This window comes from Gekko japonicus, unplaced genomic scaffold (assembly GCF_001447785.1).
Source record: "Gekko japonicus isolate JY-2015 unplaced genomic scaffold, Gekko_japonicus_V1.1 scaffold247, whole genome shotgun sequence".
NCBI classification, from domain to species: Eukaryota; Metazoa; Chordata; class Lepidosauria; order Squamata; family Gekkonidae; genus Gekko; species Gekko japonicus.
The window spans coordinates 509,877-529,385 of NW_015166427.1; the positions used below are offsets into that span (position 1 = coordinate 509,877).

A 19,509-nucleotide genomic window follows, 5' to 3' on the forward strand; every position below is an offset into this window, starting at 1 on the left:
TGTTAAGTCGTGTGCTTAACAAAGAGTCGGAAAGTGATTCAGCAAGAATTGCGGTTTATTCTTCAGCTTGGTTACGATCGCCAGCCAGAACCATCATTCGAACCACTCGAGCCAAAAGACAAGCACTGGCTGCTCTGTATTTAAACATCCCCGGCTAGTGTAGCCACACCCCCTGTACAAATAACAACCTATGAGGTTGAAGATATAATGCCCAATCACAAGCGGTCCCGCTTTACAGCGTGATTGGTAGACACTCTCTGGGCTAGGGCTCCTATTGGTTACATTAGGATCCTAGCCCAGGATGAAGCTCAACATGGCGTTTCAATCAGTCGATTCACACATCAGTATTTACACAGTTCACATAGCAGTTATATACAATGCAATACATAACACAAAGATTATTTTGGAGTACAGATTGCCCCAGTTTCTGAATGTGTATTGGTGCAGAATTTTTAAAGTATCCTCGGTATTTGTAGTTGGATTTGTGAATAAAGAACTAAGAAATGTCAATAAGGAGCTGGGAACGAACTTCAGCCTCTTGTCCACAGGGACTGTGCCAGTTCACTTGCAGGTCATCCAGATGGTAGGACAAAGTCTATCAAGATTAACACAGGTGATGCAGCCCAAAACAGTGATCACACAAAAAGCCAAGTGCACTCCTCTTCCTTGACAACCTTGCCCAGCAACTTCTGGCATTGTAATGAATGAAAATGCTGTGTAGACATACAACTGAAACCCATGAATATTAACTGTTGGTCTCTGTTTCCTCCTTCAAGTGAGTTCCATCTACATTGCCATTCTGATAGTCTTCTGACGTTTTTCTCTAGCTTCACCCTTGCCCAAGAACTTATTGGAAACAAAATTTGGTAGATTTATGTTGTCTTCTCTATTTATTAGCCGAAACAGAAAAACTGAAGTGCATTTATGACAATGGTGATTGTCAGCATTACTGCAGAGATACCCCAACTACAGTACGGGAGTGTTTTTGTGCAACGGGATACAGGCTAGCCAGTGATGAAATATCTTGCATCCCAGAAGGTAAGAAACATTTCCTGTCACTCACAATGACGTATGGTAGGTAGCACCCCTTTCTAGATAGACGCCAGACAAAACAACAGAACTTTGTTTAAAAAAATGATTTTATTTATTTTATTTTATTTATTTACATGAGACTTATATACCGCCCATAACCCCTAATGGGTCTCAGAGCGGTTTACAGACTTACTACTATATAGTAGTGATTAAACCTACCTAGGGCCACATTTCACAAGGGGAGGGACTCCCTATCAGCACCCTGTTGGCAGCGCATTCTCTCTTCTCCCGGCGGGCTCCGAATGTTGTTGTTGTCTCTGGCATCTTCCGGTTACCTGGCGACCTCCTTCCGGAGGCTCGGTGTTTTTTGCGCGCCTGCGTCCCGCGTCCTGCGTTCGCTCCGCCTTCCGTCAGGTCTGGTCATCCGGAATTCAGCCGCCATTGTTGTTTTTCGCCACTGCCGTCTTTTACCTCCGTTGCTGCTGCCAACACTCCTGGCACGGAATCAGGAGGTGGGTGCCCCCTGCCACCTAGGGCAGGAACCCATTTATCTACTCGTTTTATTTACCTTTCGAACCGCTGGGTTGGCGGGAGTCAAGCTGATCAAGCTGAGATCTAATTCTAATTAATTAAAATATTTATACCATGCCTTTTTTCTTAGCTTAAGGCTAAAATTAGCATGAATAACAAAGGTAGTCAGCCTGACTGCCCAGGGGTGGAAAAGCTCATTACACATCTCAGGGCTGGTTCCAGGTTTTGAGGTCGGCCCCAGGGCAGAGAGTGCCCAGAGGCCCCCTCTCCTCCTTGACAGGGAGATGGCAGAACAGGCAGGTGGGCAAGAGGACACTGGCAGTGGGGCCCCCAGGCCCTGGCAGCTGCCCCGTCCTGCTGCATGCTGTTGCTGTCCTTGACCACCTTTTTAAAAGGCTTTCTGTGATTTCACCTTTTGAGGGGTTAAGAGTGATTAACACTTAGAATTCACTGCCACAGGAAGTGGTGGCGGCTACAAGCATGGACGGCTTCAAAAGGGAATTAGATAAGCATATGGAGCAGAGGTCCATCAGTGGCTCTTAGCCACAAGGTATAGATAGGGGCTCTGGGGCAAGTGATGCTCTGTCTTCTTGGTGCTTGGGGGGGGTCAACAGTGGGAGGGCTTCTAATGTCCTGGCCCCACTGGTGGACCTCCTGATGGCACCTGGTATTTCTGGCCACTGTGTGACACAGAGTGTTGGACTGGATGGGCCTTTGGCCTGATCCAACACTGGCATCTCATATGATCTTATGTTCTTATGACTTTTTCTTCTCACATAAATTACACCTCTGTGCTCTGTGCTGAAGTATGGACATTATGGCTTCTGTCAATGATCAGGCTCTGGATGCCAGCCTCCAGGTCCATGGAATTACAGCTCATCTCCAAACTACAGAGATCAGTTCCCCTGGAGAAAATGAATGCTTTGAAGGGTGGACTCTATGGCACTGCACCCCACTGAGGGTCCCTGTCTTCCCCAGTCTTCATCCCCAAATCTCTGGGAATTTGTCAATCTGGATCTGGCAACCCTACCCCTCCATCCCCTGCCAGTGGCCAGGAGGACCTGGCGACCCTAGATCCGGCGTGCAACTGATTTGTGTACCTTTTGGACTAGCACATGATGTTTGCATCGTCAGTAGCACAACTGCAACTCGCACAGTGGCAGTTCCATAAATGGATAATGCAAACTCATGGAGTTGGATCTCCTGACTCTGAAGAAAGTGTCCTCCCTTAGCCAAACCAAGTCACAGGATCCAACTCATTAACTGGATAGTGAACCTTGAAATCAGTTTCAGTCCAACGATTTGGATAGGTGGCGTTTCTTGAGCTACAACTTTAACAGACCAACTGAAAATGAATTGCATGCCATATTTAGATAAGCATGGCCATTCAGTGAATGTGATGAAGGGTTTAAACGATAACAAAACAGGCACTTGAGGCTTTTTGAGAAGTTCAGTTGTGTAATCAGAGAGTCGGTGTCGTGTAGGAGTGAAAAAGTTTGTATTAGGATCTGGGAAATTCAGGTTCAAATTCCCACACTGCCATGGAAGCTCACTGGGTGACTTTGGGCCAGTCACACATACCTGAGTACACACCTAACCTACCTCACAGGGTTCTTGTGAAGATAAAATGGAGGCAAGGAGAAAAATTCTTCCCACTGGGGAGAAAAGCAGGGCATAAATGAAGGAAATAAATAAATCATAGGACTGTAGAGTTGAACAGAGTCATATAGGCCATCTCCCTGCTCAATGGTCAATTATAAAGGGAGACTACATAATTATGGTCCAGATGATCACCTGTGCTTTTCAAAATATAATTTTTTTGTTATAATCTATTTATTGGATTTTCAGATATAAGAGGGGGGAAATAGAATATATATAATTACACACATCACAATATTTCCCTTAAATACATTAGTTAATTATACATTTCATCCACATCTCATTAATTATAATAATCCGAATTGCCACATATCAAGTTCATCTTACTCCATTAACAAGGTTTATAATATCTCATAATTCATTACATCCACCTTCTCACACCTAAACCTTTTCCCACGCTAACTAAACTATTTCCATGCAGCTATTCTATTCATTTAACTCTTTTATGATCTTATTTCCTGTTTGTTCTACTCACCAGACCCGTAATTAAAGATCCTTACTTTCCCCGTGAAATTTATGCTTTATTGGCCTTCCTCATTCCACAGCAGTCTAACCCCCATTCCAAACTAACAATTTTTTAATCTTGTAAATATAACTAATTATCATTACACTAAAAGGCCCAGTTGTAAACAAACCACCTTTCTCTTTCTTCCTAGTATATTACTGGTAGCGAAAAGCATTCATACAATATTTCTGATAAGAGACTTATTTGCATAAACTCTCTGTTTACCTAATTAACACATGTCCTAGTTATTTGATTATAAAAGACATCTGTGTGGGAACATTCTATGCTCAGATTAAATTACCCTATAGTTCTCTTTTTTATTAATTAATGTTATTTCATTAAAAATATTTTATTCCAAAACATACAAAACCCTATAAATGGGGTGGGGGGGGGGGATCAAAAAGAAATCTTACTAAACAATATAACTCACCCCCATGAGACTAAACTTCCCTCAGCTTGTTCACTTATGTGTAGCCATATGTAGCCAAAAATAAGACCAAGCAAGCATAGCTTTTCTTTTTTCCTTCTTCCACATCTTTCAGTCTTCTCCTTTTTTCTTCCAACCTCTTTTAGGTGCCTTGCATTTTTGTATTCAGAAAATTTAAAGTCCAAATCATTTTTTCCATAATTCGAAAAGCCAATTTCAGTCCTTTGTTCACTTTATGTTTCTCTACTCCATTCTTTTCTCCTCTTTTCTGTTTTTTCTCCTTAGTCTTTTTTCTTCTTACTGTTTCTAATGAATACTCTTTCAAAGTCTTTTTTTTTAATACAGAATCTTCTGTTTCCTTTAGGTTACATCCTGAAGCTTCCTTATTTTCCTTGTTTTCCAATGTCTCTTTTCCTATTGTTATCAACTGATTAACACACAGCTCTCTCGTCTCCTCCCAGGAATCGTTAAAGTTCTCAGCAAAACTCTGGGTAGTTTAATATGTTCTCCAGTTTCTTCCTTACTTAGGGCTACACTTTGAGGGCTTTCAATCAGACTTTTACATGCGTCCTTTACTGCTTGTGCAATTTCTTTTTGTAAAAAATCCCGAAATTGCTCCCATGTAAGAATACCCACCAGGGTCTCTGAATCTAGCTCTTCACTCTCATCTCTTGACTCCATTTTATAGCGTGCACTCCCATGCACTTACAGTTCTTAATAAGCTTTTTGCACGCATTTTACTTTATAGCCCCTCCTTTGTTGTCTACGCTTATGCTTCCAATCAATAACAGTTCATTAGCAGTTCAAACAGGGAAAAAAAATATTTTCTTACCCCCTTCATTCTACTATGAACTACTTCTCCATACACTCGAAGCCGCCTTTTTTTAAATTTTTTTGGAGATATCTCTTCGGGGTAATCCAAGTCAGTTAAATTTCTTCTTGATCTTACGCAGTATATTTTTCTTGTTGCGATGTTTTTTCTTGTTTTATACAATAACTAGCCGTAAAGCCCGTTGAGGAGGAAGACAACGGGCCCTAGAAAGGTAGGATGGGTTGGTGGGGCATGGGTTGGGGGGTGGAAGCCAGCGGGCCGATCGCTGGGCTGGAGTGGGGGTGGAAGCCGACGGACAGGGCCTGCAGGCCCCGTTTGCCGGCCTGGAGTGGGGTGGTGGTGGTGGTAAGCTTGCGGACGGGGGGGTTGGGGGGTAGCCAGCGGACGGGACCTCCAGGCCCCGTTCGCCAGCCTGGAGTGGCCGGGGAGGCAGCCGGCGGACGGGGCCTCCAGGTCCCGCGCGGCAGACGGGCTCTGCTGGGCCCGTTCGCCGGGCAGGAGTGGGGCTGGGGGGGGCGGAAAGGCGGCGGACGGGCCCTGCTGGGCCCGTTCGCCGGGCAGGAGTGGGGCTGGGGAGGTGGAAGGCGGAGGACGGGCCCTGCCGGGCCGTTCGCCGGCCAGGAGTGGGGCTGGGGGGGGAAGCTGGGACGCGCTTACTGTGTGTGCGGAAGATGGCCGCTCAGGAGATGCTGGCTGAGATGACTGGCTCCCTCCCCTCCCAGCCACCCAGCCAATGGCAGGCCAGGTTCGCTGAGGGAGCCAGTCATTGGAGGCAGCTCTTCTGAGTGGCATTTTTTCCGCCCATACACTAACGGGGCGCATTTTAGAATTCTGGCACCCACTACTCTTTTATAATAAGGGAGAGATAAGTTAAAAACAATGGCTGGTTGCTGCTAATGAAAACATGACAACCATGTTTTCGCCGTTTCTTTGCTCCTGCTTCGGGGCAAGCCTGCAACACCCCCACAATTTGCTGTCCTCGGGGGTGGCCAACAAAGCCCCCTGCTGCTCCCCTCCCTCCAGGAGACCAAGCCGAGAGAACAAAGAGGAAGCGGACGGCTCAGGAGACACGTCTGCTCGCAGCGCCGACGCCCAGCTCTACCTCGCTTTTCAAAATATAATTTACTGCTGTTCAGTATTAAACCAGCCTAAAATGGCTCATATCACAAGTTTTGTACCTAATGAGCTATGTTAATCCTTTTACAGTTGATTATCCATGTGGGAAAATACCCATTTTGGCCCAAAGAAATAAGAGTGAGGAGGGAAGAATTGTAGGTGGTCATATCTGTCCTCCAGGTGAATGTCCATGGCAAGTAAGTCTTTACTGAATTTTAGTAACATTTTCTCTTAAGAGTTTCGTATTCCAGGTGGGTGGCACAGGGCTCTGTAATCATGCTTTGAATGGTGCCCTGGGGTAATAAAGAACCTGTAGGGAGGGAAGGAAGTCTGGTTGCTGTTCTTTTTTAGCCTGACTAGATGAACATTGCTACACTCATATTTTTATAGAGCAAAAGTGCAAAGGCTCCAAAGTAGTGAAGAACTTCAAGCTCACAAAATTATACAGTTAAGGGTGTCACACTAATACAAAAACATTTTTACAAAGCAATCAAATTAGTGATTAATTACTAACACGTTTTTCACGGGGGGGGACCTCAAATATTCCACTGCTCCCCACAACAGGTGGTGCAGCCTTGAGGAAGAATGGTCTCTGACAAAGGGGGTGTTGGCTTTCCAAAGCTTATACCCTGAAAATCTTGTTCTCTAAGGCATGACTGTGCTGCTCTGCTACTCTGCTACTCTGCTACTGCAGAGCAACACAGCTACTGAAATATACTGGGTTCAGATGCGTAGAAGTGATCATCTCATAGTTTATTAGTGATTCAGCAAGAGAAAGAAGACTGGCTCAGTACAGACAGGCTCAATACATAACAGCTACTCTCTGAAACTGTCCTCTTCAATGTGGCTGCATAGAACATGGGTAACTGCAGTGAGACTACCAAACTGTGAATTGGCTGCTCCCAGCTCCCTGTAGTTCAGAAATAGCTTTACCAATTTGTAACCAGACAGTATAAAATGCCTAGAAGGTAGCCTTTCTTTGAGACTTCAGATGCTCAAAGTCATTAGGCTGGCTACTGTCAGCTTTTCTGCTCGTGCAAGAGGAACAAGGGGCAATCTTGTCCAGTTCCTTCCTCACTGCAGCCCCGTCCCCTGCATCATTCAATTCCAGCATAGGCCTTTTGGAGGTCAAAGGAACAACTTCATTCCTCTTGTTCCAGCAGAGAAGCTGGTGGGATCCAACCCATTTTAAAGTGTTCTACTTAAACTCACATACTTCGTCCAGTGCTAGATGGCTGACACTTGAGCAAATGACCTCTGTGTAAATCCTTGCATACAGTGACGGTGGTTGTATTTGCAGGCACTCTTAATAGATGGAGTAAAAGAAAAATGTGGAGGTGTTCTACTTGCTCCATCGTGGGTAGTTACTGCAGCTCACTGCTTGGACCATACGCACCCCAGAGTACTCAAGATAAAATTGGGTAAGTGAAGTCCTACAACTTTTGAAAGAGTTGTAGGAAAACTAAATGGGAGGAACATTTATTGAGACATGAACCTAAAGAGGACCTGCAGCTAACTGGGCAAGCAGCCCTCTCCTCCTCTTCACTGATTCTACATGGCTTTGTCCCCTTCTTGTCCTTACCTTGGTTTTCTTAACTTGTTATTTTGCTTTCCCCTCAGGCCCCTGATCTTTGATACTTTGGAGGATATCCTCAGGGGTCATTTCGTAGAAAAAGAGGTGCAGGAGCTCCTTAGCATAACTCATTAGATAACTTATTTGCATATGCCACACCCCCTGACATCACTGGAAGTGTATCAGAAGGCAACACCCACCGCTCAGGCTCCACTGGACTGTTTTGGATTGCTAGCTATTGGGGGGGATGTGCAGATCTGTCCTCACAGAGGAAGGAGAGCTCATACCTGAATAAAACTTAATCTTAAAGGTGCCACTGGACTCTTTTGGACCAGGGGGCCGGGGGGGGCTCTGCAACTTACCTGGCTGCTTCTTGCTCTGACTGAGGGCTGCTGGGAGCAGGGGGTGAGGCTTGTTGCATGTGCCCGCCCCCTGGGCTCCTTACTGCCGGAGCTCCACTCGTGTGCGCTCCTGCAGGAAATGACCCCTGGATATCCTCATATATGACAGGTACTTCCTGGTGGGTACTTGCATCCCCTTGTAAGCTACTAAGCTTACTCTGGTCCACATTCTCTCTCCCTCCCCCCTCCATATTGTCCTAAGCCTCCCTCCCACTTTCCCCTGATCCCCTTGCTTTTATCTACTTCAGAATACAGGAAAGGCTGTTGCAGCCAGTGTTCCCTCTAAGCTGAGTTAGTGTGAGCTAGCTCACAGTTTTTTAGCATCCGGCTCACACATGTTTGTCTCAGCTCAGGAAGGATGGCTCCAGAGCCAGCTGATTGATGCAGTAGCCAAATTGCTCACTCACAACTTTACTGCCAGCAGCTCACAAAGCAAAATTTTTGCTCACAAGACTCCACAGCTTAGAGGGAACATTGATTGCAGCTATTTGTTGTATGTATGTTTGTGGGGGGGCATGACAGTGGTCCTTGAGTAATTGTAATTACACCTTTTTACTCTAAGTGTACCCCCAGTCTCGTCTTTGAGGATATATATACACATACACACATAAATATATAGTGAGTACTTCATGGGCAGAGCTTTCATGATAGGCACGGCTGGAAATATGACCTAATGTGCTTGATTCTGCTGGAACAGACCAATGATCCATCTAGTCCAACATCCTGTCTCACACAGTGTCCAACCAGTTGCTCTGGATGGCCAACAACAGAGTATAAAGGCTGAGGCCTTCCCCTGATGTTGCCTCCTGGCTCTGGGATTCAGAGGCTTAGTGCCTTTGAATGTGGAGGTTCCCCTCAGTCACCATGGCTAATAGCCATTGTTAGACTTATCCTCCATGAACCTATCTAATCCCCTTTTAAAGCTATTTATTCCTGTGGCCATCACTACATCCTCTGGCAGAGAATTCCACATTTTAATCACTCTCTGCATAAAGTAGTATTTCCTTTTGTCCGTCCTGAACCTACTGCCCATCGGTATCATTGAATGCCCATGAGTTCGAGTATTTTGGGAGAGCGAGAAAAAATTCTCCTTGTCACCTCTCTCCACCCATGCATAATTTTTAAACCTCTTATCATGTCTTAGTTGTTTCTTTTCTAAACTAAGAAACAACCTCTTAGTTGTTTCTTTTCTAAACTGAAAAGTCCCAGAGTCTTCAGCCTTTCCTCATAGGGAAGGTGATCCAACCCTCTAATCATCTTGGTCGCCCTCCTCTGCAGTGTCCTTTTTGACATACAGTGACCAGAACTGTGCACAGTGTTCCAAATGAGGCCGCACCATAGATCTATACAGGGGCATCACAATATCGGCCATTTTATTCTCAATCCCTTTCCTAGTAATCCCTAACATAGAGTTTGGCTTTTTCGCTGCTGCAGCACACTGGATTGACACTTTCATTGAGCTATCCACTACGACCCCAAGATATTTTTCCCTCTCAGTCTCAGGAAGTTCAGACCCATAACCTATATGTGTAGTTGGGATTTTTTTGTCCGAATGGGTATCACTGTGCCCTTACCAACATTGGACTTCATTTGCCACATTGTTGTCCACTCAACTTGTTTGTGGAGATCCTCTTGGAGCTCTTCACTGTCAGCCTTGGCTTGTACCATCCTGAATAATTTTGTGTCATCTGCAAACTTGGCCACTACACTGCTCACCCCTAGTTCCAGATCACTGATGAATAAATTAAATAGTAGTTGTTGTTCAGTCGCACAGTCGAGTCCGACTCTTCGCGACCCCATGGACCATCTCCCGCCAGGCCCTCCTGTCTTCCGCTATCCTCTGAAGTTGGCTCAATTTCATGTTCGTTGCATCTATGACACTGTCTAACCATCTCATCCTTTGCCGTCCCCATCTTCTTTGACCTTCAATCTTTCCAAGCATCAGGGTCTTCTCCAGTGAGTGCTCCCTTCTCATTTGGTGGCCAAAGTATTTGAGCTTCAGTTTCATAATCTGGCCTTCCAGGGAACAGTCAGGGTTGATTTCTTTTAGGATTGACTGATTTGATCTTTTTGCCGTTCAAGGGACTCTCAAGAGTCTTCTCCAGCACCATAGTTCAAAAGAATCTATTCTTCGGTGCTCAGCCTTCCTTATAGTCCAACTCTCGCAGCCATACATGACTACTGGGAATACCATTGCTTTGACCATGCGGACTTTTGTTGGCAGGGTGATGTCTCTACTTTTTATCATGCTGTTTAGGTTCGCCATCGCTTTCCTCCCAAGGAGCAGGCGTCTTTTAATTTCATGGCTGCTGTCACAGTCTGCGGTGATCTGGGATCCCAGGAACGTGAAGTCTGTCACTACTTCCACAGCTTCCCCTTCTATTTGCCAAGGAGTGATGGGGCCGGATGCCATGATCTTAGTTTTTTTGATGTTGAGCTTCAAGCCCACTTTTGCGCTCTCCTCTTTTACCCTGAGCAAGAGGCTCTTAAGGTCCTCTTCACTTTCTGCCATTAGAGTGGTATCATCTGCATATCTGAGGTTGTTGATCTTTTCCCCAGCAATCTTAATTCCCGCTTGTGATTCATCCAGGCCAGCATTTCGCATGATGTACTCTGCATATATATTAAATAAGCAAGGTGACAGTATACATCCTTGTCGTACTCCTTTTCCTATGCTGAACCAATCAGTTGTTCCGTATCCGGTTCTAACTGTCGCTTCTTGGCCCTTATACAGGTTTCTCAAGAGACATGTGAGGTGGTCTGGTACTCCCATCTCTTTAAGGACCTGCCATAGTTTGTTGTGATCCACACAGTCAAAGGCTTTAGCATAGTCAATGAAGCAGAAGTAGATATTTTTCTGGTACTCTCTTGCTTTCTCCATAATCCAGCGAATGTTGGCAATTTGATCTCTAGTTCCTCTACCTCTTCGAAACCCAGCTTGTACTTCTGGTAGTTCTCTATCCACGTACTGTTGAAGCCTAGCTTGTAGGATCTTGAGCATGACCTTGCTAGCATGTGATATGAGTGCAATTGTGCGATAGTTTGAACATTCCTTGGCATTGCCCTTCTTTGGGATTGGAATGTATACTGATCTTTTCCAATCCTGTGGCCACTGTTGCGTTTTCCAAATTTGCTGGCAAATGGAGTGCAGAACTTTAACAGCATCCTAACAGCATCATCTTTTAAGACTTTGAATAGCTCAGCTGGAATACCATCACCTCCACTAGCTTTGTTGTTAGTAATGCTTTCTAAGGCCCATTTAACTTCACATTCCAGGATGTCTGGCTCGAGGTCAGTGATTATACCGTCGTGGTTGTCAAGGACATCGAGGTCTTTCTTGTATACTTCTGTGTATTCTTGCCATCTTTTCCTAATCGCTTCTGCTTCTAAATAGTACTGACCCCAATACTGATCCTTGTGGGACCCCACTGCTTACTTCCCTCCATTGTGAGAATTGTCCATTGATTCTCGCTCTTTGCTTCCTGTCATTTAACCAGTTTTTAGTCCATAAGACAGCCCATCCTCTTATCCCATGACTGCTAAGTTTACTCAATAGTCTTTGGTGAGGTAGCTTGTCAAAAGCCTTTTGAAAGTCCAGGTATATAATGTTTACCAGGTCACTGTTGTCTACATATTGTTCACTTTCTCAAACAACTCCCAAAGATTGGTGAGGCAAGACTTCCCTCTGCAGAGGCCATACTGATTTTCCCTCAGCAGGCTTTGTCCCCCTATGTGTCTAACGATTTTATATTTGATGACAGTTTGTACTAATTTGCCTGGGATAGACGTTAGGCTGACTGGCCTGTAATTTTCTGGTTCCCCTCTGGGTCCCTTTTGGTGTAGTGGTTAAGTGTGCGGACTCTAATCTCGGAGAACTGGGTTTGATTCCCCACTCCTCCACATGCAGCTGCTGGATGACCTTGGGCAAGCCATAGTTATGTCAGAGCTGTCCTTGAAAGGGCAGTTCTTGAAAGAGCTCTCTCAGCCCCACCTACCTCACAGGCAGTGTTCCCTCTAAACTGAGTTAGTGTGAGCTGGCTCAGTTTTTTAGCCTCCGGCTCACACATTTTTGTCTTAGCTCAGGGAGGATAGCTCCAGAGCAAACTAATTTATGCAGTAGCTGAATCACTCGCTCACAACTTTAATGCCAATAGCTCACAAAGTAGAAGTCTTGCTCACAAGACTCCACAGCTTAGAGGGAACATTGCTCACAGGGTGTCTGTTGTGGGGAGGGGAAGGGAAAGGAGTTTGTAAGCCACTCTGAGTGAAGGGTGGCGTATAAATCCAATCTCTTCTTTGTATTCTGGTACTGTGGCTGAATTTAGTGATAGGTTACATATACAGGTTAGTAGATCAACGATCTCACATCTGAGTTCCTTAAGAACTCGCGGGTGTATGTCGTCAGGACCTGGAGACTTATTGATTTTTAATTTCCCCAGTAGATCTAGAATTTCATCTCTGGTCTCCCAACTTCAAATTCCCTTCCTGAAAATAGGGGAATTGGCATGGGTATGTGTCCCACAATTTTCACAGTGAACACAGAAGCAAAAAAGTCATTGAGTTTCTCTGCCATCTCCCCATCTTCCTTTAGCAATCCCTTTATTCCTTTGTCATCCAAAAACCCCAGCACTTCCCTGGCTGGTTTCCTGCTCCAGATATATTTTTAAACATGTTTATTGTTTGTCTTGATGTTTTTAGCAATCCACTCCTCAAAATCTCTTTTTACATGCCTAATTATTGGTTTACATTCTGATGTTGTAAATAGATTAAATTATAGACTCCATGTAAGAAGAGCAAAACGGCTATTTTAAGAAATGGTTAATCAATGTTAATATTATGAGTCTAAAGAGTCAGATAAACTCTATATTTGTGACTCACAGGAATTTGGTATCTGCATTCTCAACATGTTTATTGCTTATCCAGGTGAACATGACAGAGATGATGAAGATGAGGCTGAACAGGAAAGGAGGGTTGCTGAAATTATAATCCATGAACGATATATCCCTAGAAAAACTGACAACGACATTGCCTTACTACGATTAGACAAGCCAGTAAACTTTACTGATTATGTGGTACCCATATGCTTGCCTGAGCAACGGTTTGCTGCGGATGTCTTGTCCAGCATTAAATTTTCCACAGTGAGTGGATGGGGGCGTTTAATAGAAGGTGGGGCTACTTCCTCTCTCCTTCTGCGAGTGGACGTGCCCCGCATAAAGACTAAAGAATGCATTCAGAGCACTAACTTGAACATTACAAGGAACATGTTTTGTGCGGGGTACTTGACAGGGATTAAAGATGCATGTGAAGGTGATAGTGGTGGTCCCCATGCCACCAACTACAAAAATACTTGGTTTCTAACAGGGCTTGTGAGCTGGGGGAAGGGGTGTGCAGCTGAAGGCTCATACGGAGTTTACACCAAAATATCACAATACATTCCATGGCTGAACAATCACATGTTTCACTAATTCAGACAGTTTCTACATCGTCTGCTGTTGTGGATACATCTAGCTGTTTTTGACATTTCTCTCTTCTGTAGTTTTAAACCATCTTCAATAAATTAAAGATCCATATACTAAAACTAAAGCTTAATTGTATTTTTCCTGTATTTGTGTTTTCATATTATTTTACTCATCCATAGCGCCAGGTTCTGGGGAAGGAGGGAAGCAGGGCCTCTGGTGTTCCCCCCCCCCCCAAAATCCTGCACCCTTGTTTTCACAGATAAAACAAGGAACAGAAGCTAGTGGTAGGGATGGAAGCAGAAGAAAAGCTTCAATAACTACTTTTTTAAAAGGGGAAAACACTTATCACTGGAGGAGAGATAAGCAGGTTTTAACACGTGGGGAAGAAGAGAGAAAACAATTAGTGGAAGATGAAAAGGTATAGCGAAAGAAGAGTTTTTCAAAATCTGCACTTAAGTGGGAAAACTGCTGCTTCTAGGCAGTGATCCCTCTAAGCTGAGTTAGTGTGAGCTAGCTCACAGTTTTTTGGCCTCCAGCTCACACATTTTTGTCTTAGCTCAGAAAGGATGACTCCAGAGCATACTAATTTATGCAGTAGCCAAACCACTCGCTCACAACGTTAATGGCCAGTAGCTCACAAAGTAGAATGTTTGCTCACAAGACTCCACAGCTTAGAGGGAGCATTGCTTATAGGATGTATGGAGCATGCTGGGAAATGTAGCCCTGCATGGTCAAGGAGCCCAAGGGCTAAACATTTGTGCGGGAGGAGTGCACTTCTTTCCACCAAAAACTCTGAATTTACTGAAATATTTCATTTAATATTTGGAACTAGGAAAGTTTACTCTTCCCTCCCCAGTCAGCAAATAACCTAGAGAGAGAGCTCTGAGGCCATTCCGTCTTCCAGGCCTAGAATCTGTTTTTGTGAGGGAGGTCCTGGACCAACAGTTGCTGGTACACACACTGAATGTTGCTTTTCCAGTGTGCTGTAATATGGCATTTGTTTACAGCATCCCAATTCCTGGCTCCTCTGGGACTTCCCTCAGTTTTGGCCCTTCCTGAGGCCCACCCAGTTTAGGCTGCTCTGGTTCTGAGCTTCCTTTCTCCTCAAGCAGAGCTTAAGAAGATCAGCAGTGTATCCCCCCCCCCCTCCCATTTTATCTCCACTTTAGAGCCCAGCACAGATACTGGGTGAAGACCGAGGGAAAGGAACTGTAAGAGGTAGCTGTTATGTTCAAGCAGGAAAAGTGGATTGTGGACACGGAAGAAAGGGTAGCAGGGAGGTGGGGTGAATCATCACTTTAATCCAGAGGTCATTTCGGGGGGGGAACGTGGGGGAACTGCATTCCCCCGGGTGAGGTGCAGGGGGGCGGGGCACATGACAAAGCCCCACCCCCTGCTTCCGGCCGCCCCGCTTCCAGCCCTCATTCAGCCAGGAGGAGGCAGGAGAAGAGGGAGGGTAAGTTGCTTCCTCCCCGCCTCTCCCCACCCCTGCCTGCCTGGGGCCAGGGAGGGTCTTGGCGGGGCTTCCTTGCACTCCCGCTGGCCTTGCAGGTCCACCGCCGGGCCCCTGATGTCAGGGGGTGTGGCATATGCTAATGAGTTATGCTAATGAGTTCCCCTAGCTCTTTTTCTACGAAATGACCCCTGCTTTAATCACTATTTAAGTTGCAGAATACTGAGAGGGCAGAAGTGGGGAAAGTTGGGGCATTGAATTTGGGGGATCAGTGAGAAGACGAATGAGTCTGGAAACAGCTATTTATTTATTTTGCCATCAAGTCATAGCCCACTTATGGCAACCCTGCAGAGTTTTCCAGACAAGAGATGTTCAGAGGTGGTTTGCCATTGCCTGTTTCTGGCGATTCTGTAAGTGATAGTGCTGCACACTGCAGGATCAGAAACAAGGATGGCCCAAACAGGGCCCAGTTCTTTCAGTATGGCTCAATTCTCTTGTTGCTGCTAGGGGGGATTTGGGGGGTGTTCTGTGGGTGGGCAGGGACATCGCACAACATGTTGATGTCACCCAGAAGTTACGTCAGCATATCAACAATGTCAGGGGCAACACGACTTTTGGGGGGGAATTCTACGGTAAAAACACCCTCAAGCCATAGAGTTTTTCCCAAAAGCAGTGTCCCGCAATGTCATGATGCACTGACAGCACAGCTGGCCAGTGGCAGGCAGGAGCCCATGAAAGTAGGGGGTCCCCTGCCCCCACCTGTGGGATGGTATCCCTAGTTGCTGCACAAGCAGAGCAGGACAGGTGTTAATGGCTATTGAGATGCTGTAGAAGTTCTGGGATCAGAAGTGGGCCCTCCTGAGGAACCTGGGCCCCAGCAACTGCCTAACAATGTTGGCCCTTGATGCAGACTCTACTGTTTATATTATTATTCCCAGAGAATAAATGCAAGCTAGTTATTAATGTTCTTTAATATTTTTCACACATGTTATATTGTTAGGTTCGACAGGTTCCTCCTAGCAACTGGCAGGGCATGGGGGAGACTTACCAGCAATGCTCTTGCTAAGCCGTGGAGTCTTGTGAGCAGAAATTCTACTTTATGAGCTACTGGCATTAAAATTGTGAGCGAGTGATTTGGCTACTGCATAAATTAGTTTGCTCTGGAGCCATCATTCCTGAGCCAAGACAAAAATCTGTGAGCTGGAATCCAAAAAACTGTGAGCTAGCTCACACTAACTCAGTTTAGAGGGAACACTGCTTACCAGTAGAAAGAAGGTGACCTCAGCCACGTTGCCAGTATCACACAGGAAGTGACATCATCATGCCAGCGACCTCCAGGTGACGCTCTGGTATTTGGGCAAAAGAATCTATGGTAAAACTGGCTTCTGCCATAGAGGTTTTCCCTAAATACCAGAGCATCGGCCAGAAGTTGCTGGCGTGATTATGTCACTTCTTGAGCAACACCAGTAATGTGGTCTAGGTCTTCTTTCTACTGGTAAGTCCCTCCACTGGCTAGCTGATTGGCAGCTAACCCTAACACATGGGGAAAAATTAGGCAATATGCTTTTGCTATCCTAATATTTCAATACCAAACAGAACAAACATAAAAAACTAGGCTGTGTGGGAGGAGTGCAGTGGGAGGGAGTGACACAATAAATCAGTGTATTCTGTAGACATGGAGGTGTGATTTGTTGTGGGGGGAACCAGGTAGGTTTGCTAGCTCTGGGTTGGGAATACCTGGAGATTTTGGGGGCGGAGCCTGAGGAGGACAAGGTTTGGGAAGGGGAGAGACTTCAATGGGGTATAATGCCATAGAGTCTACTTTCCAAAGTCACCATTTTTCCCAGATGAACTGACCTCTGTCACCTGGAGTTCAGTTGTAATAGCAAGAGATCTCCAGCCACCACCTGGAGGTTGGCAACCCTAGAACCAACAGCGGGTAAAAGAGAGGTGTTTAATTGCCTTTCCCCCCCAAGTCAGGCTTACTTGCGATGTTGGGCCCTGTTTGGAGAATATGTGAGCTAACAACAGCTTGAGAAGCTTTTGCTAGAGATAATTAACCTGATGTGAGAAGGAGCCTTTTTGCCCTAAAAAGCCTCCCAAAACCTGTCACTAACTTAGTCTGTAGCCCCAAATAGACAAACAAAATAATGTTCAACAAATTTTGTTCCGTTCAGTCCCCAAATTACTTCTAAACTGGTGTTAAGTGGTGGGGTTAAGTTACATTCTCCAGAACCTGGGAAGCAATCCTGTTGAGCTATGCTATTGTTTGAAATAGTTTGATGCTTCCATCTTTGGTTAAACCTGCTGCAGCTGTTCAGAAAGGATTTAAGTGAACTCTCACCTGGACTGAGTCCACAGAAGGTTTGTGGCCATGTTGCCAGTGCTCAGTTTTCACTTGCAACAGGAATTCCACGTGGCACAGGGTGATCCCTTCTTTAACACTTGTTGGGCATAGGCCCTGGTCACACAAGAGGTTTTGGGCCGGGAGAGGGACGGATCGGGGGAGCAGCAAACGGGTGCGATCCCACCGCAACATCTGGGAAGCGTTGCGCACCCGTCCCCGATCCAGCCCTTCCGCCCAAAACGCGCAGCAAAAATAAACCACCTACCGAGGGGGTTCTTCTGGCACGGCCGCATCAAGGCCGGCCATGGGATCGCTGGCGCGTCCTTTCGCTGGCGCATCCCCGGCTCCTGGCCAAACTGCGCATGCTCAGACATGTGCAGTTCGGCAGTCTCCCGTCGCTGTCTCCCCGGTCTCCCTGGCATCTGATCGTGCCGGGGAGCAATTGTGCCGCGGCTCACGGGATCTGTATGATCCTGCCGCCGTGTGCCTATTTTGGTGCGGCTTTTAAAAGCCGCACTTTTGCCCGACTTTTTTTCCCCATGTGGCAGGGACCCTAGTTTCCTTTTCACACCAGATGTGGACTGCATCCCCTTTCCCCCTTGTCATTTTTTCCAAAACGATTCTCCTCCCACATTTTAAAAAAATACTTGAGTGCTTGCATAGCATTGCTTAAGAATAGCTAAATTAAAAAAAAAAAAACCTAAGCAATTTATAGCGCTGCTCCAGAATAATGCAATACTTGTGTCCTTCAGGATATATGGAATTCTGTGAGTCCCACTGCCGTCATCTACTTTGAAAACATCTCCTCGTGGCTGGGGGAAGTGAAGAGAGCACAATCAGGAACTTTTCAAATGGTAATTGAGCAGGGCTCTAGTCGGGGGGGAGCTCTCAGGTACGGAGCTCCGGAAGAGAACCTCTAGGGGGCGGGGCGGTCACGTGGTGAAGCCCCGCCCCCTTCTTTACCCCGCCCTCTGCTTCGATCCTCATTCCGTTTGGGAATGAGGATGAAGCAGGAGGGTAAGTAGCCGGGCCTTCTGACACACTTCCGGTGATGTCAGGGGGTGTGGCCTTCTGTCACTTCCGGTGATGTCAGGGGGCGTGGCATATGCAAATAAGTTATGCTAATGAGTTATGCTAATGAGCTCCGGCAGCTCTTTTTCTACAACAAGACCCCTGTAATTGAGGAAAGAGAGAACAATACTTGCCAGTTGTAATAGCACTCTAACTGTGCCCTCACCATTAATTTTTTAAAATTTTGTTCATGTTTGCAAAGATACCAAGGCAGTTCCTCTAACAATGCAGAGGAAGGGGGTGATTCATTCAGCCTGGAAGATGCATGTTCCCTTCCAGACACATGAAAACAACCATCTCACCAACAGCATGCCAGGAAAGTTCTCCCACCACCACCACTTGAAAAAGTAGAGGTTGCAGCAGGAAAAACAGGCTGTCCATTATATGTGCAGGAATGGATGATAGCATCGTGTGGAAACAAAAATAAGTAAATAAACAAAGCTACACAACTAGAGCTCCTGAAATGGAGTAAATTCTCCGTATGGAGTCTGCCCTGGGTGGAAGAACTCTTGATTCAAACTCCTCTAAAAAAAATTCTGACCTTGATCCTGGGAACTGCAGTAGTTCCTGTCCCAAATCTGATCCCAAGTTATATAATAAGATTTTTTAGAAAAAGGAAAAGAAAGAAAGCTTCCTCCAAAAAGTCAGCACCTTAAAAGTGAGTAGCTTATCTCAAATGCCCAAACTGATTCCAGCCATTAATGATGCAGAAGAACAGTTGGTAAGAACAGTCTACATTTTTTACTTGTAAAGAATACAGTCATTATATTCTGAAATGACCATCCTATGGGTTTTAGAGTCTCAGCAAAGCATCTGCTCAGCAAAGCATCTGTACCCTCAGGTATGTGACCTAAACTTGGCTACAACCCTTGCTTTTATTTCCATACCCCATTATCCCTTTTTTCACGGATAATTAGTGCTCTCCCCATTCACACATTATGGGCCAATTTATGGTTCCCCTCTCATGTTACAAAGTCTGCTGCTCTGGGGCTTTTGCTTGTTTGCTTTCACGGTTGTGGAGTGCGAGACTCTTGGCTAACCAAAATAAATCAAGAGGAAAGTGTACTGTGTTTGCTCTCTATTTGTCAGGCTCTAAGATTGGA

The 19,509-nt window shown here is 45.6% G+C and overlaps 1 protein-coding gene across 1 annotated transcript in view; it reads left to right on the plus strand.

Moving 5' to 3' along the window:
* LOC107110910 (coagulation factor VII-like) overlaps positions 1-13,541 on the plus strand; it is a 26,177-nt gene extending 12,636 nt beyond the window's left edge. Inside the window, exons 5-8 of the mRNA XM_015411754.1 lie at positions 898-1,038; positions 6,193-6,299; positions 7,403-7,523; positions 13,000-13,541. Of these exons, the coding sequence (XP_015267240.1) occupies positions 898-1,038; positions 6,193-6,299; positions 7,403-7,523; positions 13,000-13,541 (911 nt within the window). The remainder of the gene's footprint in view (positions 1-897; positions 1,039-6,192; positions 6,300-7,402; positions 7,524-12,999) is intronic.
* Positions 13,542-19,509: the final 5,968 nt, after the last annotated feature.